This window comes from Perca fluviatilis, chromosome 17 (assembly GCF_010015445.1).
Source record: "Perca fluviatilis chromosome 17, GENO_Pfluv_1.0, whole genome shotgun sequence".
Classification (NCBI taxonomy): Eukaryota; Metazoa; Chordata; class Actinopteri; order Perciformes; family Percidae; genus Perca; species Perca fluviatilis.
The window spans coordinates 22,376,878-22,402,362 of record NC_053128.1 but is presented as its reverse complement, the minus strand read 5'-3'; the positions used below and the strand labels follow the sequence as shown (position 1 = coordinate 22,402,362).

General features: G+C 39.4%; 2 protein-coding genes across 5 annotated transcripts; one reads left to right on the top strand and one right to left on the bottom strand.

The window, feature by feature from the left end:
• The first annotated feature begins 8 nt into the window (after positions 1–8).
• On the top strand, positions 9–10,717 carry agxt2 (alanine--glyoxylate aminotransferase 2). 3 transcript variants are annotated; one of them, XM_039779299.1, is made up of 14 exons: positions 9–484; positions 1,790–1,878; positions 2,031–2,221; positions 2,349–2,472; positions 2,578–2,672; positions 3,076–3,169; positions 3,726–3,819; positions 4,927–5,027; positions 5,832–5,924; positions 7,823–7,955; positions 8,254–8,342; positions 8,500–8,649; positions 9,609–9,707; positions 10,233–10,717. In XM_039779299.1, the coding sequence occupies exons 2-14, from the start codon at positions 1,843–1,845 to the stop codon at positions 10,332–10,334; spliced, it is 1,401 nt and encodes a 466-aa protein (XP_039635233.1). In that variant the 5' UTR covers positions 9–484; positions 1,790–1,842; the 3' UTR covers positions 10,335–10,717. The 3 variants fall into 3 exon arrangements, with proteins under 3 accessions (XP_039635233.1, XP_039635234.1, XP_039635231.1); XM_039779300.1 differs by having other exon boundaries at positions 9–488; XM_039779297.1 differs by having other exon boundaries at positions 9–611.
• A 7,023-nt stretch (positions 10,718–17,740) lies between these two features.
• Positions 17,741–25,250, bottom strand: dnajc21 (DnaJ heat shock protein family (Hsp40) member C21). Of its 2 annotated transcripts, none has more exons than XM_039779294.1 (12): positions 24,818–25,250; positions 24,122–24,215; positions 23,868–23,991; positions 22,782–22,910; positions 22,252–22,556; positions 21,991–22,157; positions 20,901–20,997; positions 19,990–20,157; positions 19,852–19,900; positions 19,603–19,763; positions 18,652–18,742; positions 17,741–18,433 (listed from the first exon to the last, which is right to left on the bottom strand). In XM_039779294.1, the coding sequence occupies exons 1-12, from the start codon at positions 24,912–24,914 to the stop codon at positions 18,272–18,274; spliced, it is 1,644 nt and encodes a 547-aa protein (XP_039635228.1). In that variant the 5' UTR covers positions 24,915–25,250; the 3' UTR covers positions 17,741–18,271. The 2 variants fall into 2 exon arrangements, with proteins under 2 accessions (XP_039635228.1, XP_039635229.1); XM_039779295.1 differs by having other exon boundaries at positions 18,652–18,739.
• Positions 25,251–25,485: the final 235 nt, after the last annotated feature.

Here is a 25,485-nt window from a genome sequence, read left to right as displayed (position 1 = left end):
ATCAGGTGATCAGAAGGTTAAACAGGATTTTCTACATGACTGCATGCTGGCTACATGACATGAGGGGCCACTTTGGGGTAGTCAAGTGCGCGTTCAGCCCCGGCAAAACGTACCAAGCCGTTTATTTAAACTGAAACGGTGGTGCGTTGAACACCCTGTTGTGTGCGCAAGCGCACTGCCTTTTAATTACCGGGAGTTTACATACACGTCGCTGCTGATTGGGTGAGTAACACTTCTGACACACCCTCCAAAACGAGAGAAAACGTACCTCAAAGGCCGTTGCACACGGTTGCACACCGTTTCGAGGAAACATGTTCAAGCATGGATGTTGCCTATTATAAACAGGAACACGCACACCGTTTTGAGATTGAACGTACCTCAGAGTTGTGGAGTGGTCGCTGACCGCCCCCCATCTCAGACACTTTTAGGAGACCTGAAGTAGTCTGCTGCTGAGTGTCAGCCGGTGAAGGGAGTAGGAAGTAGGGTAGGTGTGTGTCCTATATACCTGCTCAATATGTTTAAAGTTGCTTCCTCTCTAAGTGGCCGCTGTGCAGTTTTAAAAGGACAGTCCTGCTCTCGCCCCGGTTCTGTCAAATTCCACTTGGCAAATGGTGAGTTACCATGGAGACGGAACAAAATCAAGACCTAGCTAGCTAAGTTACTAACTAGAACTTTTCTGTTAACCTGAACATAGGGTGAATTTAAGTTATCCTTTATTTTTGTCATTAGACTATAAGGTAACGTTAATGTTGAAACTGCACAGTTGTACGTTTTAGTTAACGTTTAGTTAATTCTTTTAATTAGCACAATCCGACTGGTTTGACGCAAAGTGCTCAGTTTTAGCCCGAAATGAACGTGAATAAATCCACAAAATACAACAGTCCTGCAAATAAATCCTACCCTAATGTAGTGCACTGCATACTGTTCTGTTTTTGTCGAAACAATTCTAGAGAGGTGTTGATTCAACTTTAACGTTATGTGAGATGTTTTGTCCACATACCCCATTTACATATAGGCTTCATAACAGAAACACCTAATGCAATACAGTTGCACAGCACCACAAAGCCTTCAGATTAACCTCTCTAAAAGAGTTTCTACAAAAACTGAACATATTAAACTTCATGAAGTTAGGATTTATTGCAGGACTATCAGAGTGCTTTTTTGAGCTATAGCTTTAGCTAAGTAAAACTGACTGCCTCAAGTTCAAACAACGCATATTTGATAGGATGAAAAAATAATATGAGTAACTAAATTAAATTGCAGCAGAAGACGTTTAAAAGATAGATATTGCGTTACTTCATATTACGTCACCAGGACTAGTCAATTAGGACATGCATAGGAAGGGGGAAATATTACGCTATTAGATTTTAGTAATCTCTACTCCTCTGTCCGAAAGTGGAATAGCTTTGATCATATTACTTGTTGCCAAACAGGCAGGAGTGTATCCTGTGTTGCACAATATGAGATCTAAATGGAATTTATGTGGTTAGATTGTCAGCCAGGTTTAATACAGAATAAATACTGAATGTTCTGAAAACAACAGCATCAACACCAACTAAAATGTACATCTGTCTGTCTGTAGAAAGAAAGAAAAGAGTTAAAAGACCTTTGGGTAAAATAAATGTCACTGACAGGTTGTTTCATGAATGAATGCAAAATGTAACACAAAATGTCATAGTAAAGCTTTCATCTGCCTCATCCAAGTAAAGCAGTCAGCTCATGAAGTTCCTCAAATAATAATTGTCTCTTTTACCTCAGTGTCTTAACTTCAATCATAATTATTTCACAGGTGCATTATGTCAGAAATCCGCCTTCAGACACCCTCCCACAGACATCCCAGAGATGCCCCCATGCAATTTCAAACCAGAGGAATACACGGTAAGAGCAATATCTTCCAAGCATACTGTGTCTCTATCTTACATAGTTGGGTCTTGCATTCTGTATAACCTAAATAAAATAAAATATAAAATGTAACATGCTGGTATTGACAATGACTGAAGCTTCTGCCCTGTGTATTTGTCTCTGTCCAGGGTATGTCCAAAGAGCGGATGATGGAGATCCGCAGGAAGAACTGCAACCCCATGATCATGAAGGTTACCTCCTATAAGAAACCAGTGTTCATCCACCAGGGACACATGCAGTGGCTGTGGGATGTGGACGGGAAGCGATATCTGGATCTATTTGCTGGTGTGGCTACTGTTAGTGTAGGCCACTGCCACCCGTAAGGTCCTTTTTCCTTGTTAGTACTTTTTCCCATCAATTGTTGGTGTAATTGTTATATACAGTTCGTAATGTTATTATTACATGTTCATGTTCTTATATCTGATTCCTGACATCTGTGGGTACAGGAAGGTGACAGCAGCCGCAGAGCAGCAATTAAAGAGACTGTGGCATACTACAAACATCTACATCCATCCTCCTCTCCATGAGTATTGTGAGAAACTGGCCTCCTACTTACCGGATCCTCTTAAGGTACTGTGGTGGATTTTTTGTCTTCCTGAAGAGCTGAGGCCAGGTGCCTGGATGAACATGTAGGCTGTTAATTAAATGTGTCTTATTCTGTGTTTCCCTGTCCAGGTGGTATATCTGACCAACAGCGGCTCAGAGGCCAATGACCTGGCTATGTTGATGGCTCGACTTTACACAGGCAATTTCGACATCATCACTTTCAGGTACAAGTATTTTTTTAAATCAATTGTCAATAGAGAGAGATATCCTTATGTGTTTCATAATTCCATAAAAAGTATATAAAAATACAGAAATGTTAATCTAACAGTAATTCTTAAAAATTACATTACGTAAGAGTAAGTAACATTACTTTTTTAATAAGGCTAAATACTAAAATTCACAATTTCCCCATTAATTCAAGATTCCAAGTTCATAAATTGAGTAAAAAACAGCTTACTAAGTTGATGATTGCAGCTCCTACTCAGGAATATGAAAAAATATTCTTTGTGAATGTGTGTGTTTAAATGACATTATTATATTCATTCAGCTTAGTACAAATTGATAGTTTAATTGTCTAGAATAAATTCTCTGTAATCTAAATGTCTCAGATTAATTTTTCTCTTCCAGAGGATCATACCACGGTGGCAGCCCACAGACCATGGGTCTTACTTCCAACGCAGCATATAAATACCCCATTGCCAATGGTTTAGGCTGCACAAATGTACGTATGCTTTAACATCTTACAGTGCCATAGAGGAAACACATACAGCTGTTGGTGTGCGTTATCATTTTTATTCTAATGAAGGTTAATATATAAATAGACAGATGTGTGTGTAATAAATTAACATCTCACCGAAGAGGGAAAGCTGTACTAAAAAAATTACATTTTCTAAATAAGTGCATACACGCACTTAGAAGCAGAAAGAATAAGGTGTGTGCACACACACCCAATGCTCAGGCAGCATCTGCCTGAAAATAGCTGCTGTTCCAAGCAATACATTTCTAAGCTTGAAATACGTTGGAGTTGATTAGTGGTCACTCCAAACTGTTTTTATGTTCTTACTGCCTCTTAGTGCTTATAGTCTGTGCATTAATTAAACTCATTAAATTTCACATTTTGCAATAAACAGCTTCTCGACTTCACTTCTGTTTTCGTATAGATTCCATAAATATCTGAAATACAGATGAATAATGTTGTGGCAGCATTCCATGTTGTATTATGAGTGCCTGTTGCTGTCAGGCTGGTGTAGCTGACTAGGTTTCTGCCCAACACACAGACCATGTGTCCTGATGTGTTCAGAGGTCCATGGGGAGGAAGCCACTGCAGGGACTCTCCTGTGCAGACCATCAGAGAATGTAGCTGTGCCCAAGGTACACAAACACATGGCTCCACACACTCATACTGCTCTCATAAACAGAAAAAAACACGACCGTTGACTGTACGATTAAGCATTATAACCCCTTTTGCAATATTCCTACAAAACATTAACTTTACTGTTTTTTATGTGTTGTGTTCATGCACAGTGATAAAGAATGGTTCATGCTGGACGTTGTGTAAGGTTGTGTGTGTTTTGTTCTTTTCCTTTTTAATTGCATAGTAATTTACATGCACCACATACAACTGCTTCTTTTGTTAGTGTGAATGCTTGACCTTTGAGAGCGTTCTGTCCTTATCCAAAGTGAAAAAAACATTTAAAAAAGATTAGCCCAGGTTTATATTTCACGTCAGATGTCTGTGACAGCCTAAAGGGATGTGTATTTTAATTAATTTATGTAGATTTGCATTTCACAAATTGCATTTCTTTCTATAAAATCTGCCTAATAGTCATAATAGTAAGACAGGTCAGTTGTAACCATGAAATGCAACAAAAAATGTTGAATTGCCTGTATAAAGTTCAAAGTCTCCTACTGTTGATCATTTACTGTACCTCTACCTCTGTTAACCTTTTACCATTTTCAGGAATTTTAGCTCTATAGTATGCCTGTGTCTCAGCTAGAGAGCCTACCTGAAAAGGATCAGTACTGTATGTTAGCATATCTACATGACTGACACAAAAAAAACGTATGCTGCTGTATGATATCAATATCAGTCAATGACACCTCTGCTAAATTTAGTTCAATAGTTGTTAGCTGTTATATGGGCAATTATCAAAGCCCTATCTCAATCCACAAAACTACAATATAATTACAAAAATATTCAAAATCCCATAGAGTCAACTGTCAAAAAAAAGAGACAAAAAAAGATGTTTCGTGTTTGTTCAAGTATTTAGGATCTTACACTGACTGATTTTGGTAATCTTTAACTTTCATTTATTCATTAACTGTGAACCATGTAGTATGAACATTTTCTCATGATGCTATTTTATAGAAAGACGATAAACAATACATTGAAAATTGTTCTGTCCATAGCTTGTTTTTGGAATTTCCTATTTATGTCTGTATTAGTTTGACATAAAGGACTTTTGTTTAATCCCACAGGATATTGCATGGCAAATGACCAATACATTGGGCAGCTCAAAGAGACATTTGCTACTAGTGTCCCAAGTCGAATTGCTGCCTTCTTTGGAGAGCCTATTCAGGTACTGTTGTGGAGTATTTTTATACGGTGTATATATATATATATATATATATATATATATATATATATATATAGAAGAAATGTAGTTGAGTCAACATGTTGGAAATGGTTTTGCATGTCTGATTTGTTGCTTTTCCACATTGAATATTAACATTATTGATTGTATGTCATAACACAAATATTAGCAAATAAATAGTCTATATGGACAACATTTCATTTCCGGGATTGTTCAGGTGCTGCCGGAAATTTCACCAGAGGTCCCTCATTTCGTCCTGATGTCCGTTACCTTAGGCTTTCTTTATGTTGGAATTTCAAACTCCAGTGGATTTCTGAGGACTATGGTTAACTGCTCCTCAGATCTCTGCGGGGTAAATCCAGACAGCTAGCTAGATCCTAGCTATCTGTCCAATCAGAGTTTTCTGTTGCACAACTAAAACAACCTTTGAACGTACAAACGTTCCACCAAAACAAGTTCCTTCCCGAGGCTATTTTGCAGAAGCATCGTTGGTCCGTCTAAGACGATTGTGATTTATTTAAAGAAATGGCAACAAACCAGAGCACATTTTTCTCCCATCACGGAATGCTGTGGGGACTAGCAAGACAGTCCTCCGCAGCGCTTTGGAGGAAGGTCCGGCAATACCAGACTAGCAAGTAAATTATTCATTTACTAAGTAAATGAAGCTGACATCAGGAAAGTGAGAACGGAGTCCTTTGCTAGTATGCCATCCATGTTAATTGTTTCTGTGTTGCGTTAATTGTGTTAATTAAGATGGGACTGTGGGATGTCAATGTGTTGTTTGTACAGGGAGTCGGAGGAGCTGTGCAGTACCCTAAAAACTACCTCAAGGAGGCCTACAAACTCGTGAGAGAGAGAGGAGGCGTCTGCATTGCTGATGAGGTTAGATATACATTTTATGTTTTGAATATTTTAGGGCTGTAAAAACCAAAACAATGAGCTGAAAGACACTAAAACGCTCTGTACAGCTTGGGGGGACAGCAGAGTCAGGTGATAATTCTCTGTGAGTGACTTTCACATTACTCATAGTCATTTGAACTATTGTTGATACAAAAATATTGATTATTGCAGCTTTTAAATGGCTATTTGTAACTTTCAGTTTCTTTTTGATTCTAGCGGCTGCTTTGGACAAAAGCCGTAGTGTTTTTACCACACCTGCTGTCCTAAAGGTCTTTTCTTTACGGTGCTGTATTACCCACTGTATTACTGAGTTATCTTACCAGGAGGTCATATAGTTGCGATGAATGTTTTGCTCAGACAGAAAATCATAACATTTTCAAATTTACAACAAGAAAATACGCATTTCAAGTGTTGCATACGGTAACTTTGCCTACTTTGGATGTCTCGTGAGCTAAACCGGGTAACGTTATCACTGTCACTGTGTCACAAGCCAAATAATTAAGTTTGTTATAGCAACAAACGTAATAATAATAATATAATAATAACTTTGATTTATATAGCGCATTTCATGAAACCCAAGGACGCTTTACACAAGTACAGGGGGACAAAAAGAAAATAGCCAACACAAACACGGAATATAAGGATTAAAAACGCACACTAAATGGAAGGGGGACGTAATTTAATGTAGGCTACGGACGTACAACCACATCTCACATTGTAAAGCTATTTTATGAATGAAATAGACATATTACATACCTGAGGGCTAGGGTTGGGCATTGTTTGGATTTTAACGATTCCGATTCCAATTCCGATTCTTCCTTTAGATTCCAGATCTTATTGATTCTCGATTCCGATTCTTTAAGTGGTGTAGTGGTCTATTTTCAGTTTTACCAGGCTTTTTCAATGTAAAATAAAGCCACACTAGAGCGCTGCTTACTGTGCTCCAAGGCTGCAACACAACAAGCGCCTGGCCGCTTCGGAACCAAAACTTGCGCATATTAGATTGGGAAGCGATGATCGGATTTTGAAACGATTCCAAGTAGGAATCGGTTCTCGATGCCCAACTCTACTGAGGGCCAATTCGGGGTCTGTTTCGAATCATTTACAATCCCATAATTTTCTCCATCTGTTGAAAGCCCGCCCGAGATTGACTCGGGTTTACTCTCGTCGTCTGTCACTTTCCCTTTTAGCTTTTAGTTGTTCTTCGTTTAATTTCCTTCTTTTCTGTGATGGTCCTGCCCCAGTATCAGCCATAACTACAGCAGATAACTTCGAAAATAAAATTAAAATACAATTAGGCCTATACAAAGAAATCTCCTAATACCTTTCACCTGGCTCACTAACACAGGCTTTTCCGGTTTTACACCGAAATCTGTGACTGATCAGAATGTGTGCTCGGTCGAGCCGGTATACCTGCCGTAAATCATTTTGTGACTTTGCGGGGAAAATTGGACCCAGGAAAAGGCATTATTAAAACTATATAAAAATAGCGTTTATTTCACTGTTATTACAGGTCATTTATGATCATTAGATGAAATATTATACAGTTTCAGAAACATTTAAAAGTTACATATAGGTACTTTAAGAAAAAACACCTATTGCTCATGGGAACAAATTAATTGAGTTGTCGGCTTATTACTTATCTTTACACAATCTTATTTTATTTTTTCAGCTTATTTTGCATGATAAGGAAGTCTGCATGTGAGTTTACAGTTCCATTCCATATTATGCCCAAGAGGCATATAAAGCAAACAACTTTATAACATGGGTTTATGTATTAAGTTTTAATGGACCGCCATGGTGTCTTTTATCATGTTTCCATCTCTTTTGCCCTTCTGAATACAAATGAAAACTTTAATCATCCATTTTGCACCTGGCAGGTCCAGACTGGATTTGGGCGAACAGGAAGCCACTTCTGGGGTTTCCAAGGTCATGATGTCATTCCTGATATGGTTACTATGGCGAAGGGCATCGGTAATGGATTCCCAATGGGAGCTGTTGTTACCACACCAGGTGAGATAATACTGTGGGACATAAAAAGCATGTGCGGAAATCTACTTGTGTGTTTGTCAAAGATTAAATACAGTTGTAAGAGAGTTTGCAAAGTGTATTGTTCTTCATTATTTCCACTATTAAATTGTCATGATGCATGGGAAGAGATGATACAACCCAGTTTCCCAGATAGGCATGAATTATACAGACTTATATTGTGAGTTGAGAGTTTGGACTCCACTAAAAAGCTCCAAACAAGGTTATAATTTGAAGCAGCAGTGAGTGGAGTTGTGAGCTTGTTTCTTCATGTGTTTTTCAGAAATTGCGGCCTTATTTGCCAAGGGGGTTCACTTCAACACCTTTGGAGGAAATCCTGTGGCTTGTGCTGTTGCTTCATCAGTGCTAGATGTAAGAATTTATCTTCTCTTTGTACATCGGTCCTTTTTTTTTGTGTATGTCTTTGTATTAATATTATTGTAGTTGCATCTGAAAACAAAATGTTTATAATCACAGAAACACACCGAATTACAACACAAACATGACTAACGCTTCTTTTTGTCAACAGACTATCAAAGAAGACGGCACGCAGCAGATCAGTCTCGATGTGGGCACCTATCTGATGACAGAACTGGCAAAACTCAGAGACAAGTATGAGATAATCGGTGATGTGCGTGGAAAAGGCCTACAGATCGGTGTGGAAATGGTCAAAGACAAGGTATTGAGTTTGCAACAGAAGTGACACTCACCTCTCCTCACATGCTTGAACAACGTGTGTGTCTGTGCTGTGCCTCCCAGGGGCATGGTTCAGCAGTGCCCCGGTTAACCATTACCCGGAGCAGCAGTGACCTGAGAACAATCTCAGCTTCAGGACATGTACTACTGACTGAAGTTCTGACATGTTTTTTATTTTTTTTTATTTTGTATCTGTTGATACTGGCAGATATTGTATTTTAAAAGAGTCAGCATAGGGAAGAGCCAATACATAAACTTATAGAATAAGACAGTTGCCCGGAAGTAAATACAAATGTAGTGAAATGTATAATGTTTAGATTTGTCGATTCTGTCATTTTTGAGGCAATTACAGCTCCGTTTGGCAAATATCCTACTGTGTCAGTGTTTTTAAGGGTTTAATTTTGACAAATGTTCCTCTTTGCCGAAACAGTTGTGCCAGCAATTTAGGTAGAAGGATTGTGGTCTTTCTAACTCCATAATTTGCTTCTTTTTTTCCTTTTACCTGGAAGAATGTAAAATAGTCTAGGAGTGCTGGTGTGTTAGCAGTAAACACCACAACATTATGTAAAGTAGCAAGGAGGAATAGTGGTCAAATGTAGACATACACCAAGACCGACTTAAAGGAAGTTAGTTTAAAACTACAAACTACAGCCTCAAAAATGAGCATCAAATTGATTAAACACCTCTGGCAGTATCAATAACAACAAACAAGAATTCGAAACTTGGTTTCCTTGTGCAAAAGTTGGACTTGCCATTATTCAGATGTATAGCCTCTCAAGCCAATTAGCAATCAGAGGTTAGGTGTTTGAGTCACAATTGAATAATTCGACACAAGCAGTTGCAGTGTTCATATAGTTAGTTTCTTTTAACTACTTAATTACTATGGTTACTGTTACACTTCCAGCCACATCCACTCTTTTTACCTTTTTTCCTACTCAACAGGCCAGCAGAGAGCCGCTGCCTCCTGAGGCAATGAGTGAGATCTTTGAGGACATAAAGGACATGGGAGTCCTGATAGGGAAAGGAGGAGTCTATGGACAGGTAACAGCACTCATCTTGAAGGAGCCTTTCCCTCTGTCACTTTATTTTGCAGGGTCACCAGCATGTGGTATAAACACTACAGAAGAGTTTTTGGGCTACTCTGAGGAAAAGAAAAACAGGATTTCAAGGCTTAGGGAAATAAAATACTGCCGTTTTTTTTGTTTCTGTTGCAAAGTGATTATTATACTAAAAAAAATAGAAGAATATGAGGCAAATGTTTTTAAACGTCACCGCCACACAATTCATCGTGTTAATCGTAAAAGAGGAAGAACACTGTGAGATTGCTGAGTCAGCATGTGGTATGAACACAGCTGGCATCTACATCACCAAGCTGCTTGTTTCGTGGAAAACAAAGTTAAACAAGTCAGATTTTAAATATAGCTTTTTAACCCTGCATTAACAAAGACCCCTGGTATAGGTTAATATTAGGAATATTGCTGCCTGACACAGAATAAAGCACCTGACCTGGTTACATGTTTTCCCAGTAATCTCTCCTCTTGTTTTCCATTTTTCTCACCACTTAAGACCTTTCGTGTCAAACCCCCGATGTGTATCACGATGGAAGATGCAGATTTCTTCCTGGCAATTTTTAACAAGTCCATCCACAACTACATGGAAAGAAGATGAAAGACAAATAAAGGTCAGCTGGATTGCTCCACCAATGACCAAAACTGGAACCCCTCTCAGCAGTGGATTGCATTTTGTATATCCTTTAAAATGACAGTATCAATCATTTTGACCTTCTGAGGAAGACTACCTCTGTTATTGCCTTTGCATAGCACTTGTAAAAGAGAACTTGTTTAACTACGTTGTAATTTGAAGACTTGAATCACTTAACATACCTCACTCATTTTAATGAGAAAAGAATTGTGTACAGGGCCTTTCTAACAACTTGAAGTTCATTAATGCTTGGATGTAACGTATGATTGTAATTTCTGAACACATGCTTTGTTGCTAAATTATAGATGTGAATGTAATAATAATAAATCTGTGAGCTTGAGGAACAGCCATTTGTACTATTACACTGGTCACACCGCCCCCTACAGGTATTAATTTGATGGGTTCCACTGTTCTACCTATTTGAGTTACAGAAGCCAAAATGGGAGTGTGGTTTTAATTATCGTTTTAATCATGTAATCTTCTCCTAAGATTATCTTTATCATCCTTCCTTATCAAATTCTTATCATTGTCCAAATACAAGAGTGCTGACCAAGCAAACGCTCCATGAGACATTGAAATGCGCTGGGTGTTATATACTTTACCCAAAGAGAATACAACTAAACAACCAGATTATAGTTGAAACCACAGAGCTCCAGCCAGGTAGCCTGGGTAAACCCTGACAAAATTCCGGCAAATTTGAGATTAGCGCTGCAAGTCAGTCTGGCGAAGAGCCCATTCAAACCCATTTCCAATGTCCCCAAAATCGAGGCACCAATCACAACCGCTGAGGGGGCTTTACACCAATCACAACCGTTCTCAGTTACAACTGAGAAGGGTCTAGTGTCAACCAGGCTACCAGCCAGGGTATCTAAGGACTTGAATTCTTGAAAAAAGGAAGAGGTCTTTTTTTGTCTTTGCAGTCTGTAGTCCATGCATACGTGTATGCTTCTATCCTTTTTTTACCCAAATTATTGAAGACTAATGAGGGCTAGTACTTTCTCAAAATACTATAATAGCTGTTAATATTTAGACTGGGAACGGGTGGAATACAACGGAAAGATTCTATACTGGTGTCAAAACCCATGTAGGTACAACCAACATGTATGTCACACTTGCAAACATTCCTATATTTATAGAACAGGGCCTATTGCTTGTTGCTTTTTAGTCCTTCGTGGTTCTTGGAAAAAGTCTAATTTTGGTTAAGTAGGTGGGGCTGTCAGACTGGATTTACAGGATATGCAGCCATGAGAATCCACAGAAAACAATTTGGATGTCACTCTCTACCAGGAGTGCCCCCCTTGAAAAGGAGATGGGTTCAACTTAAAGGTGCAGTAGGTAAGACTTATAAAACTAACTTTCTGTCATATTTGCTGAAACTGATCCAGTGTTCCAGTAGAACTACATGAGGCAGGTAATTAAAAAAAAATCTGGCTCCTCTGGCACCACCTACAGCCTGTAGTGCGATTTGCAAAAATCCACCGCTCCCTGTTCAGATGCACCAATTAGGGCCGGGGGTGTCTAACTGCATGTCAGTCACTGCTCATGCACACACATTAATTCTCCCTTGTGGGGGGAGTGGCTTAGGAGACCGTTTGGGGCTTTAGCAGAAAAGGGGGAGGGACTGAGAAGTTGTTGATGTTCAAATTTTTTGGCTAAGTCCTGGATCTTCCCAATCCTACCTACAGCACCTTTAAGGGGTTTTCAAGGGATTTCAGAACTAGGGCTTCTAAAGGGTCAGTGTTTGTACAGTTTACAATAGAGTTTAATAATGTCCTTCCTATTACATAAGATATAGCTTTCTCATATACAGTGCCTTGCGAAAGTATTCGGCCCCCTTGAACTTTTCGACCTTTTGCCACATTTCAGGCCTCAAACATAAAGATATAAAACTGTAATTTTTTGTGAAGAATCAACAAAAAGTGGGACACAATCATGAAGTGGAACGAAATTTATTGGATATTTCAAACCTTTTAAACAAATAAAAAACTGAAATATTGGGCGTGCAAAATTATTCAGCCCCCTTAAGTTAATACTATGGTGGTCGCCACCTTTTGCTGCGATCACAGCTGTAAGTCGCTTGGGGTATGTCTCTATCAGTTTTGCACATCGAGAGACTGACATTTTTGCCCATTCCTCCTTGCAAAACAGCTCGAGCTCAGTGAGGTTGGATGGAGAGCGTTTGTGAACAGCAGTTTTCAGTTCTTTCCACAGATTCTCGATTGGATTCAGGTCTGGACTTTGACTTGGCCATTCTAACACCTGGATATATTTATTTGTGAACCATTCCATTGTAGATTTTGCTTTATGTTTTGGATCATTGTCTTGTTGGAAGACAAATCTCCATCCCAGTCTCAGGTCTTTTGCAGACTCCATCAGGTTTTCTTCCAGAATGGTCCTGTATTTGGCTCCATCCATCTTCCCATCAATTTTAACCATCTTCCCTGTCCCTGCTGAAGAAAAGCAGGCCCAAAGCATGATGCTGCCACCACCATGTTTGACAGTGGGGATGGTGTGTTCAGGGTGATGAGCTGTGTTGCTTTTACGCCAAACATAACGTTTTGCATTGTTGCCAAAAAGTTCAATTTTGGTTTCATCTGACCACAGCACCTTCTTCCACATGTTTGGTGTGTCTCCCAGGTGGCTTTTGGCAAACTTTAAACAACACTTTTTATGGATATCTTTAAGAAATGGCTTTCTTCTTGCCACTCTTCCATAAAGGCCAGATTTGTGCAGTATACGACTGATTGTTGTCCTATGGACAGAGTCTCCCGCCTCAGCTGTAGATCTCTGCAGTTCATCCAGAGTGATCATGGGCCTCTTAGCTGCATCTCTGATCAGTCTTCTCATTGTATGAGCTGAAAGTTTAGAGGGCGGGCCGGGTCTTCGTAGATTTGCAGTGGTCTGATACTCCTTCCATTTCAATATTATCGCTTGCACAGTGCTCCTTGGGATGTTTAAAGCTTGGGAAATCTTTTTGTATCCAAATCCGGCTTTAAACTTCTCAACAACAGTATCTCGGACCTGCCTGGTGTGTTCCTTGTTCTTCATGATGATCTCTGCGCTTTACGGACCTCTGAGACTATCACAGAGCAGGTGCATTTATACGGAGACTTGATTACACACAGCTGGATTCTATTTATCATCATTAGTCATTTAGGTCAACATTGGATCATTCAGAGATCCTCACTGAACTTCTGGAGAGAGTTTGCTGCACTGAAAGTAAAGGGGCTGAATAATTTTGCACGCCCACTTTTTCAGTTTTTTATTTGTTAAAAAAGTTTGAAATAGCCAATGAATTTCGTTCCACTTCATAATTGGGACCCACTTGTTGTTGATTCTTCACAAAAAATTACAGTTTTATATCTTTATGTTTGAGGCCTGAAATGTGGCAAAAGGTCGAAACGTTCAAGGGGGCCGAATACTTTCGCAAGGCACTGTATATATATATATATGTTTGGGTCACCCCTCAAAATGGCAGATACCCCTAGAGTGGTAACATCAGTGTTTGTCATTGTTGAAAATTGAACATTTGTCATAAAGAAACTCTCTGTAATTGTTGGGACCATCAACTATATATCTAAAAAAGATGGAGGAAGTCCACAAACAAAAAAGTTGAAAATGCAAATTTAGTTTTTTTCACTTAACAAAGGAACACATGATAGGGGATGGCGATGTGGAAGAAGTCAGTGGGAGTAGAGGTACAGTAGCTATTGGAGTGTTGTTTAAGAAGCAGACCTAAAATAAACAGAGGTGTTGTGGAGACCATGAGGTGGATGCTCAGGAAGAGAGAGAGTGGCCTAGGAGAGCATGCCTCTTATGACCATGGCTACTCCCACTTCTCATGTGCCAACACGGTCCAGGTGCTCTGACAGCCTGCTAGCTGCTCTGGTCACCAAAGCAGCTGCCTGTTTTCTTTATTGCAGGAGGGAAAACAGGCACAGCATAAAAAACACAGTCACACCTACAACACATCAAAGTCCTACTCGCGTCAGAGAGAGTTCAGCATCTTCTCTGGCCTCCCAACAGGAAAGCACCGGCACTGTAAAAACTACTGAAAAACTGGCTACTGGAATATTGGCCCACTGTAGGGTGTCCGGTAAGAACTAAACCCAGAGATGTCTGACTTGAGAAATATAAGCAAAATAATAATGCACTTTAATAAGCATCTGACAACATATCTGGCCTTCTTTCTTAACCCAATCAGTGAGCATGTAGTGGAAATCTAGTGACCAGGTATCAGTGGTTATATATTTATTGTTAATTATGTCAAGTTTGGTGGGACCAGGGTACCACTGGCTGTGTGTCCACCCATCTTTCTGACTTTTTAGAAAAAGAAGAAGTAGGTCTGCTGTAGAATCAGACAGTGATAGCTGCGTGCCCCCTGTACTGCTCAACATGTATAAAATACTTTCTAAGTGGCCATTGTGCCATTTTAACAGGACAGTCTTGCTGTTCACCTGGCCAAACTTCACCTGGGAAGTGGTGTGATACCATGGAGACAAACAAATAATCATGGTCTGTTGCTAATGCTTACACGGCCTGAATGGGAGGTATTTTATCTAGCCTTTATGTTGTTTATGTCATAGTAAGCTTTGAATACCAGGTGACAATTCATTTTTTTAGTAAATTATATCAGCTCATAAAATAATTATTAGCTGATATATTTGTAGGTTAAGATAATCTGTCTGTGTCTGTGTACAATTTAGGAAGGATTTAACACTGTTATTATAGGCTGCAGAAGAGATTGGTGCACCTCACTGGGTAATATGTATGTCTTATTAAAAAAAAGACTGAAACAAGACTTGATATGATGACATAAGAATTTAAGCAACTGCATCAAATTAAATAACATCAGAAAACATTGCAAAGATCAAATCCTGCAAGCATTGCAGTAAAATACTTTGTTATATTATCTCATTTTGAACATTAGTGGTTAAATGCAGGGTGCATGGTGAGAGTTAGGTTACATGTTAGACTTCATAATCTCCACTTTAGAGCATTACCTTTTTTTTAAATAATATCACTTGTTTATTTGCCTGCAGTAAACCCAGTTCTAACTGACATTTTTCAGGCATGGGTAGACTGGGAAAAACAGGAAGCATAGTTATTTCTGTGATACAGAATGTGAAGTTAATTTGGTAAACCATCAACCAGGTTTTAATTGGATTAAATATTGACCAGATAATTCAGAATGAAGGTACGTTAAGATTAGATGTTTTGTTTAAACTCTAGATAATAAGTAGCCTGTTCCAGATGTCTGAATCGCTGCCCACATCTACAATTTGTTTCAGCAATTTAATGCCAATTCGATCTGATTGTCAGGCTACACTATATGGTCTGGATTAGAAATAAAGTTAAGGGGTTTCAAGACCACTGTGGAAATTTAACAGTCACAAAAACAAGCCCTAAATGTCACATAAATATCATAGTGAGGCTTTGATCAGCTCATGACAAACTCCTTTACCTCTTTCTGAATTTCAATCGAAACAATTTCACAGGTGCAGTATGTCAGAAATCAGGCTTCAAATACCGTCCCGCTGAACTACCGCAACTTTGACATAATCACTTTCAGGTACAAGTCTTATCCTTGTTATCCTATAGCAATAATTGCTTTAAATGTTCAAAATGTTTCTGATTTTCTTTTTGTTATCCTCCAGATGGTCATATCAAGGTGGCACCCAACAGACCATGGGTCTTACCTCCAACTTACCATTTAATACCCCATCGCCACTAGTTCAGGCTACACACATGTATGTATACACTGTTTTGCAGTGTCATACGCAGCAATACACAACATAGAACCCATTCTTTATATTTCACTGAGGTCAGTCTTTGGCCAGCAAGCGCTTATCTCAGTCACCGGTGAGAGGATTAGCTTAAAGATTTGTTGTAAACGAGTTGTTTGTAGGTGTACTAAACACCTTTAGCAGACAGTTCAAATTTGATTTTATGGATGCAAAGGAGTTTGATGGCAGAGTTCACTCAGACACAAGTATGAGATAATCGGTGATGTCTGTGGAAAAGGCCCGCAGATTGGTGTGGAAATGGTGAAAGACAAGGTATTGAGTTTGTAACATAAGTGACACGACTCATAATTTCAAACAAGTAACTGGTTTGACCCTGAGGAGGAATAATTACCCCTTCAAGGCAAGGCAAGGCAAGGCAAGGCAGCTTTATTTGTATAGCACATTTCAGCAACAAGGCAATTCAAAGTGCTTTGTTCAGGACAACGTTTTCTGCTGCCTTGTTTGAACTGCTCTTTACACCTTGGTTATTATCAACCTGGGAATTGTAGATGTAGTAGCCAATTACCATAAGTGGTTAGTTGCTTGGAGACAGGCAGCTGAATATTGTTCATAATGACACTGACTCCCTAACAAAAACAGGATTTCAAGGCTTAGGGAAATAAAATACTGCAGTTTTTTGTTTCTGTTGCACAGTGATAATTATGCTAAAATAAATAAAATACAGGGCAAATGTTTTTAAATGTCACTGCCACACAACTCATCTTGTTAATTGTAAAAGAGGAAGAACACAAAAGCATATTCTTGTTAAAATCAGTTTATTTATTTAGCAGTTATAGCAGTTTTTCAGACATTATCAAATGTCTGAAGTGCTTGCTCTGCCTTTACTATGGCCCCATTTTCACCTGCTATTAAAATCCAATCGGAGTGATCAGATCACAAGTAGACAGGTGTGTTTACACCTGACAGTAGAACGTGTCTCCAGTGACTATGAATAAAGCGCTTGACCTGGTTACGCATGTTTACGCATTCTGATAACGTCCCCTCGTCTTCTGTTTTCTTACCACTTGTCCTTTCGCATCCAACCCCATTTTGTGCATCACAAATGACGATGACGATTTCTTCCCGTCAGTTTTGAACAAGGCCGTCCACAGCTACATGGACAGAAAATGAAAGGCTCAGAGGAGTAACTCAATGCCTAAAACCCAACCTGGAAACCACTAGCCCTCAGCAGTAGACTGCATTTTTGTTACTTTCAAAATGTTAAAATGTAATTGTTAACCATTTTTGTCCTGTTGTGTGAGACTGCGTTATTTACTGTGTAAATGGGAACTATGATCTGTATGTTCTAATTATGAAGTCTGTCCTGCTTTAGAACATTTTCTTTCTTTTAGTGAGGACTATTTATTTAATACACTGAGCAAGCGTCACTACTCTTGAGGGAGAAAACAATCTTTATCTTCCTGACTGACTTGAAATTCATTTTGCTCCATTTAGATCTACTAAATCATCATGATTGCTTCACAGGCTATAGATGTAAAAATTATCATGTTTGAATTAGCTACTATTCCTTCTTTTAAATATTCTATTTTGGTTTTTGTGTGTGTAATAAATCAACAACAAAAAAGGTACAGGTGCGTGTTTTGTACAGAAATATCCAACATACAGGAGTTTATTGTTAGATATGGTTACTGAGGCATTAATGCAAATCAATCCAGAGTTGTATAAATACCAACATGCAGTGTCGTCACCTTTTGTTTTTATGATACACTGATACCCCTACGACAAACCACGAGGTGATACTCAAGGATCTAATAATAGGGTGTATCCTGTGCACATACTGTATGTTTGGATTTCTCCACATAGGTTTATCAGTACAGAGACGTTCATAAGTTACTGGGAAAGGTACTGAAAATATTTCATCCTACTAATCTGGAAAACTATATTTTACAATAGTAAAACAGTCTTATCTCTCTCACACATACACAACTGTCTTACTGATCAGATTGTGTAATTAAAAAAAACACTATCTACTATCTGCTCTCCAGCAGTCCATTTTGAAAGTTTTTTTTTTTTTTCCTATTTTCCTACCGGGATACTTATGTTTTCTGTGTCCCTGCTGAGTCAAACTCTTTTAGGTTCATCTGACCAGATAATCTGTTATCTGTTCTTCTTCTTGTCTTTTTTGCTCTTGTTCATGGAGCTGTTGGGAGCGTTTGAAGAAAGAGGGCTGGCGTGACCGCTGGTCTTTAGATGGTCAAACAACTTGTTTCTTGTGGAGAACTCGTTGTCGCAGGTCACACAGCGGAGGTTTATTTCCTTCTGAAGGTGGAAATCAGAATGGGACTGAATGAGCATGGATCGTTTCCTCACAGTAAATTATGTAATAAGGTTATTTTTTTATAACTCAAACTAAGTTACATGTTAAACAAGTGTGGACGCATGTGTGGGCAGAGGAGATTTGTAATAATGAAATGATTAAATGGAAAACACAAATCACTCCCATGGAATCCTTAAACTCTGGGTTTAACCATACAAACCTCAGGAAGCTGTTCTCCTTCTGTGTTTGACTTGACATTCTTCGTTTTTTCTTTTCCTCCTCCCTTCTTTCCTTTTGTCTTCCCAGAGCTGCTGAGGCAACATTCAGATGACAGATAAGTAATAATCACATTCTTAACTGCAAGATAGACACTGTTACATTTTAAAACTGTCAAAGAACTAGGGCTGGGTACCAAATTCAGTAACTTTTAAGAACCGACCAAATAGCCTCCTCAGTACAGAGTATCGAAAAATGCCTCGTCATTCAATACCAAACTTTAATACCTAAGGAGTAAATCTCATCATTGTCAGTGAGCCAATAAGCACGCAGCATGCTTTTACCAAGATCTAATAAGGCTGGTGATTGCCTGTCTAATGTTACCTGTCCTAGAGGCAGGCAGGAAAAAGTCTATGTTACGCACAGACACGGCTCACGTAGTAGGAGTGCAAAAAATAAAAAGATTTGTGCCGTAATGTAATTTATTTTGGTGATCAAATTTTTCTTTTATTGACATTTGTTTCATAGCGTGTACAAATAACAAAGCCATTCTCAATGTGAGGCAACAGCATAACAGAAACAGAAGAAAAGAAGAAAGAAGAAAAAAAAAATTGGTATCTGAAAAAAGGTATCAAAGTCACGGTAACGATACCCAGCCCTACAAATAACTGTTATCCTGCCTAATTTATTTTAGGAATTAACTTTGTTGCATCCCCTATTTTCCCAGTGTTGAGTCAAGTGTAACTGAAACACAGGCAATACGACCTGACTCTCGAAGCATCGTTCAACTCATTATTTTGGTCTCACGACCCATAAACTCCACTCTCATCAAGCTCATTTCCACCACGCAGCTGTTTCCAGGGAAACTAATAAACTCTCTAATAAACCACCTGTTCACTACCTGCCCAGCACCACGCAATTACCACACACAGTTGGACTGGTGAACTGGACTGACCTCTTGACTTCTGTTGGAGGGGGAGCGTCCTGCTTCTCCGGCTCTGTAGTGTTCTCTGACTTATCGGGGGCATCTTCCTCGCATGTGGTCAACGTTGGTTTCTCTTCTTCCTCCTCCTCCTCCTCCTCCTCCTCTTCCTCCTCCTCTTCTGGAGCACTCGGCTATGGAGGAAGAGAGCATAAAATGAGAAGGTTCACATCACACTAAACCGGGCACAGCTTCTGAAAGAAAGAAGAATATAGAACTCACCTGTACTACTTTCTTCTGTTTCTTTTTCCTCTTTTGCTTTTTGGACAGCCTGTGTAGGTAAAAGAAAAATGCAAAAAAATATATGTAATTCTAACCACACTGACAACCAGGTGAAAAGGTACTAAATAAGCTACACACTTTTGCCTTGGCTTGTCTTCCTCCTCATCTTCCTCCTCCTCATTTTCCTCCTGTCCTCCTTCCTTTCCGTTCAGGTTCAAACCAAGTAAATCATCTTCCTCCTCCAGCTGTTGCCGTAGAAACGCTACCATCTCCCGGTGCTTTTTTGATTTTTCATGGTTTTTCATACTGTAGAGAAAAAAAGGAAAGAAACAACGAAAAGTACCGTTGGCATTACCAACACAGATTTAACAGTGTGTGTGTCAAGTGTATAAACGCCCCCCTCCCCCAAAGGCCCACTCTGAGCCAGGAAAAACTCTGCCCTCACCACAGAAAGCAACAAAAAGTAAATTAAGTCCACACACATGCAATCATTTGGTGCCGAAGATAAAATTACCAAGATTTTAGGCAGTCTGTTCTGTCATTTACATCAGGACATTGAGTAAGTCATGTCAATGTTTTATTAACACTTTGGACTTTGCATTTTTAACCCTTGTGTTGACTTCGGGTCACATTGACCCGTTTTAAATTTTTGTTTTATATCAGAAAATATGGGATGAAGAAATAAGCGCTGAAAATGAGTAGAAGAAAAATTTTACAATTTAAAAACGTTGGGGAAAAAACTGTGAAAAAAAGGCGTAAAAAAGGTTGATGGGAAGACAACACAAGGGTTAAGCACTGCTATGAAGAAAAAAAGCACTTTTAATGATTGCACTACTGGTTAGATGTAAAACTGCATTTCATTGTACTGGTTGTCCTTACTTGTGCAATGACAATAAAGTTGAATCTAATCTAAATATAAGCTTTGTGCGACTTTTTTAATGCAACGCTGACATCAATAACAGTTAAGTGAATGCATTAGAGGTTGTCACCCCTGTGGACCCTGTGGGGTCCCTGCAGGTAGGTGGTGGAGTGAGAGAGGGGTTACTCACGCTTTATCTGATTTGAAGGATTTGTCACAGGCTGGGCAGTACAGACCATCATAATAATCATCAATTGTCAGTTCGTGTCCATTGGGCTGCTTTGCATCTGTGAATGAATAGTGATGCATTGAAGAAGGATAATAAAAAAAGTTCACTGACAATCGACTTCAATTCAAACATCAAACATGGTGTGTGCCCAGTATTACTTGCTGCCTTTGAGATTAATTCAAAATTAAAATGTAACCTTAAATATAAACCGCAGTTTACTATGTATAAACACAGCCTAATTGGATATTGTTACAATGTCTTAAACTCCTTTTTTTAATTTAGAGAAACAAAAGACAAACAGGTGGCTTGAAATAGTTTACTAAAGTGTTTGCTCTAACGCTGGATTTATAGTTAATGCAAGGGGTTAACGGTAGTCCTGCTGAACATTTCGATTTATAGTTCAGGCTTTTTTTTCTCTTATTTGATAGCTCCTCTGTTGAACCGGAAGTTGTTCGGTCCCTGCTCCGTGACGGCCGTCTCAAAGCCCTTATTTCTACCCCGAGGACTGAGGAAGGATCACCGAGGAGCTGTGGACCTTTTTCACAGCACACATTTTTGACTTGTCATAGTAGGAAAAGCACAGCTGACTCATGGCTCAATTCCATCAAGTGTCCCAGTAAGCTATTTTAGTGAGTCAGCCATAGATATATATCTATGTGAGTTAGCATGCACAATACCAGGGACTCTCCTAAGTGGAATGCAGCCATCATTAATGGTTTTGAATACACCTGTGCTTTTCCTATTATGACATGTCAACATGTCTGCCGTGAAAACGGTCTATAGGTGAGGAAACACGGGAGCAGCCTTCACGGAAGCTGCGCAGCTTAAAGGGTTGCTAACACGCCCAAACAGCTGATGAATTCATGTGGCGCATCAGAGGAAACGGATGTCTTATCCCTCTTAAACACATTTGCTCGTTCCCTCTCTCCTCCCATGATTTCCTCGCGTCTCCCCCATGCGGTGGGACGGACGGACGCGAGGAAGGGAGGCAAGCGGAGGAGTCTGGGATGCAATTTTAAGCGAAGTGAGAAGGACACGCCGGCTCACTGACCTCCTCCCTCGTCGCCGTTCTTCTCCCGTGTGTCCATATCCAGCTCTTCTTCCTCACTCTCGGATGCATCTCCAAACTCCTCTCCGTACTGAGCCTCTATCTGCTGCAGCTCCTTCTCAAGTTCAGACATGGCCGCCCAGCTTTGCTCCTTGTACTCCTCTGCCAGTCTTGGGTGGACATACAGTAGAGTATTATGAGTATGAGAAGGGAAAAAGAGACAGATAAATGTCACATTTACCCAACCATCCATCCACTACTTACTTGGCCTGTCTGAGCCTCTGCTCCCGCCTCAGCTCCTCCACCTTCTTGACCTTCTCAGCGTTCTGCTCCTCCACCAGCTTCCTGTGGGCCTGCACACGCCGGTCACGCTTGCGAACAAAAGCCACGAGTTGACGCACAAGCTCGTTGCGCTCCTTTCGAGCCTTTTCTCTGGTCTTCTTGTTCTCCTTCTCCATGGCCCTTTTCTCCCAGCGGTTGGAGGCCTGCCTCGAATCATACTCCTCCTTCCAGGCAAAGTTTTTACGAGTGCAGAAGCTCTGCCAGTAGCCGTAAAACACGTGCACTACCTGGAAATAGAGACTGAATAAGTACCCAAGCCAACTAAAAATCTTTCTGGTTCCCTATTAATATTTAAGTCTTGTTGCTCTTTAGTTTTGTTTTTACTCAGAGAAGGTAGCACAGAAAATGTACTAGTATTTTATTCATATAACTGAATTGTAGAAAGAGCTCTTACATCATCCAACAGAGGAACAACCTTGAGACAAGTTGTTTTAAGTGTGGTGCTGGCTTACGGTGTCATAGTCACTCTGAGAGTCTCCAAAGGGAGGAAACTCCTCCTCTTCCTCATCTTCCACCTTGCTGTGCTCCATCTCCTCCTTTACAATGGACTCAAAGAGATTCCTGTAGACTGTGTAAAAGCCCTAAGGGAGAGAGTGGATAAAAACGAGAGGGAATAATACATGAGAAAATAAATGTTCTGAGATGCACAAAGAATTTCTGTCCCCACAATCCCAAAGGACGAAGCTGCCACCTCCAATTTGAACAACAAGTGCAAGCGACTCGTAGTTTTTGGAATTTAAACCAAAACAATTCTACCTGGGTTTCATCAAATCTTGGGTCTATTGTGCAGTTTTGGTAGACTGGATGCATGTTGTTACATACTGAAAAAGGAGATTGGATCTTTTTTCTTTTTAAGTGGGGCATTATTTTCAGCTTGCCTACATTCCTGCAGCTGGCAGAAATATTGTCAATTCCTTTTGATAATCTCAACACTCCTTCCTCTTACTTGTAGAATAATCCAACAAGGACAGATAGTCTGACCTGTTATTTAGTTGTGTGGTGCCACAAATACTGGGTTGCATTGACTTTTTAAAATAAATAGACATCCATTCAAATTGTGTGGTATGTGTTTTGAGTTTAAGATTCCATTTCTAGGTCATTCACACGTATCTCTGTGCTTATTGTGGATAAACCTGCACAGCTTAACACTTACTGTAACAGTTTTTGGTTTTCTCCCCTCCTCAGGACATAATAAAGACATGTTGACAACATATCATATGGTGAGTAGAAAGCAACACACAGCCCACTTGCTTTGTTGCCTTTGTAAAGCATGGAATTAATTCACTTGAAGATCCATTTCCAACGAAAAAATACTTCCGCACCAAAAAACCCATGCAGAGGTGACAAGTGGGTGCGGGAATTTTCTTTTTTCTTTGGAAACAAATATAAGGTGACATCATTGATTTATCACCCACAAAATGAGACTGCATGGGATGTTTGAAATATGTTTCTTTGGCAGATTGAGATCCTGCTTCTACTGGCATTTTTTCTTGTCCAAGAAGAGAACTGAAGAGACATGGTTGACCACAAACACTAACCTTCTCGTCATCTCCAAAGCCAGAGTAGCAGGTGACCGTGAAGTACTGCAGCAGGTCAATGCTGTCATCTTCATAATCTCCACTGATTCCTCCTTTCAGAAGAGCCTCCCTATGATTGTCATACCTGCCACACAGAAGGACACTATCTATCTAAGACACACTTCACCCACACGATTTGTGCATAAAATAATTAAGATGTTGTTATTCTTAACATCAGAGCCCTGCTGCACATTTTGAAATAAATTCATCCGCACCAAGCTCTCTCCTGCGGATCACTCAGGACCTCATAAGCTGCCTGAATCAGCTTGAACTGCTCCGCCGCATCTTCAGCATTGTCCAAGTTTTTATCTGGAAATTTCAGAGGGAAACCACAGCTATTGTTAGAGTGAAAAACTTCATCGAAAGCTTTACTGATATAAGATTCTTGTTGATAGCGTTGCATGATGCAAGAATGAAAACCTGACAGCAGAAGGAATATACCAGCACAAAGCAGTTTCAAACATAGCATCTCCACGTTCTCAGAGTAAGAAATACATAAGACAAGTTTCAAACGCACATTAGTAAATTAACACTATGTAATCAATATGTAAGAAGTGTTGCAGACCACTAGAATATTAAAAGTGGGTGTTTTATTTTAGTTACTTGAAAAGCACAAGGTCAGTGTTTTTAATAACTCGTACAAACATTCTATACTCTGTAGCTCCAGTCAAATATAAAAAGCTGAAACCTTCTTCTCTGCCATGGTTCAATGAAGAATTAAGGAGCTTAAATAGATCACAATATAGTATAACATGTCACAGTGAGATGGCACATAAGACTACTCTTCACTTTTGATACTTTACCAATACTAACAATACTTATAATTGCAAATATCGAAGAAGTGACTATAGAATGAGGTATTATTCCAGAGCGGTATAGATACTTTTACATCAGAGATACTGTGATCTTACCCGGATGCCACTTCAATGCTAATTTACGATACGTTTTCTTCAACTCATCGTCTCCTGCGTCTCGTTTCACACCCAAGATTTCATAGTGACACTTCATTGTTAGCTAACTATAAAGACAGAGTTGACTCTAGGATAAATGTTCTGTAAAGATGTTCTTCACGTTGTCCCAGTCAAAGCTAACTGCAGCATGTAGCTAGATATGCTAACTGCAGCATTTCTATTCTATCTCTTAAAGTATCCAGACTTCTCACAGTATATTAGAGAAGATGATATTATAATGTTTTGGCCTTACATATTTAAATACACACAATGTCCTTTACCACTGTCAAACAGCTTCTATGCGATAAGTTAATTTACGACCGGTTGCTAGAACCATAAGCATCATAAACCCTATCCACTGTATGGTGCCGCTAAATCTCGCGAGAATCGGTCTTCTTTACTTTGTAATTTCGGCAGACATGAAGCTCTAACCCTATGCTGCCCTCTACAAATAGAGTTTTACTATATAATATTATACCATTACTCTCCTTGAGACCAATGTGGTGATAAAAAAAGTACCTACTAAAGCATGAACTATTTACAATGCATGCTGACTACCACACCTCTCTGTTTATGAAGAAATAAAATAAATTAAAGAATTTAAAGATCTTAAATGTTCTGATCAAATT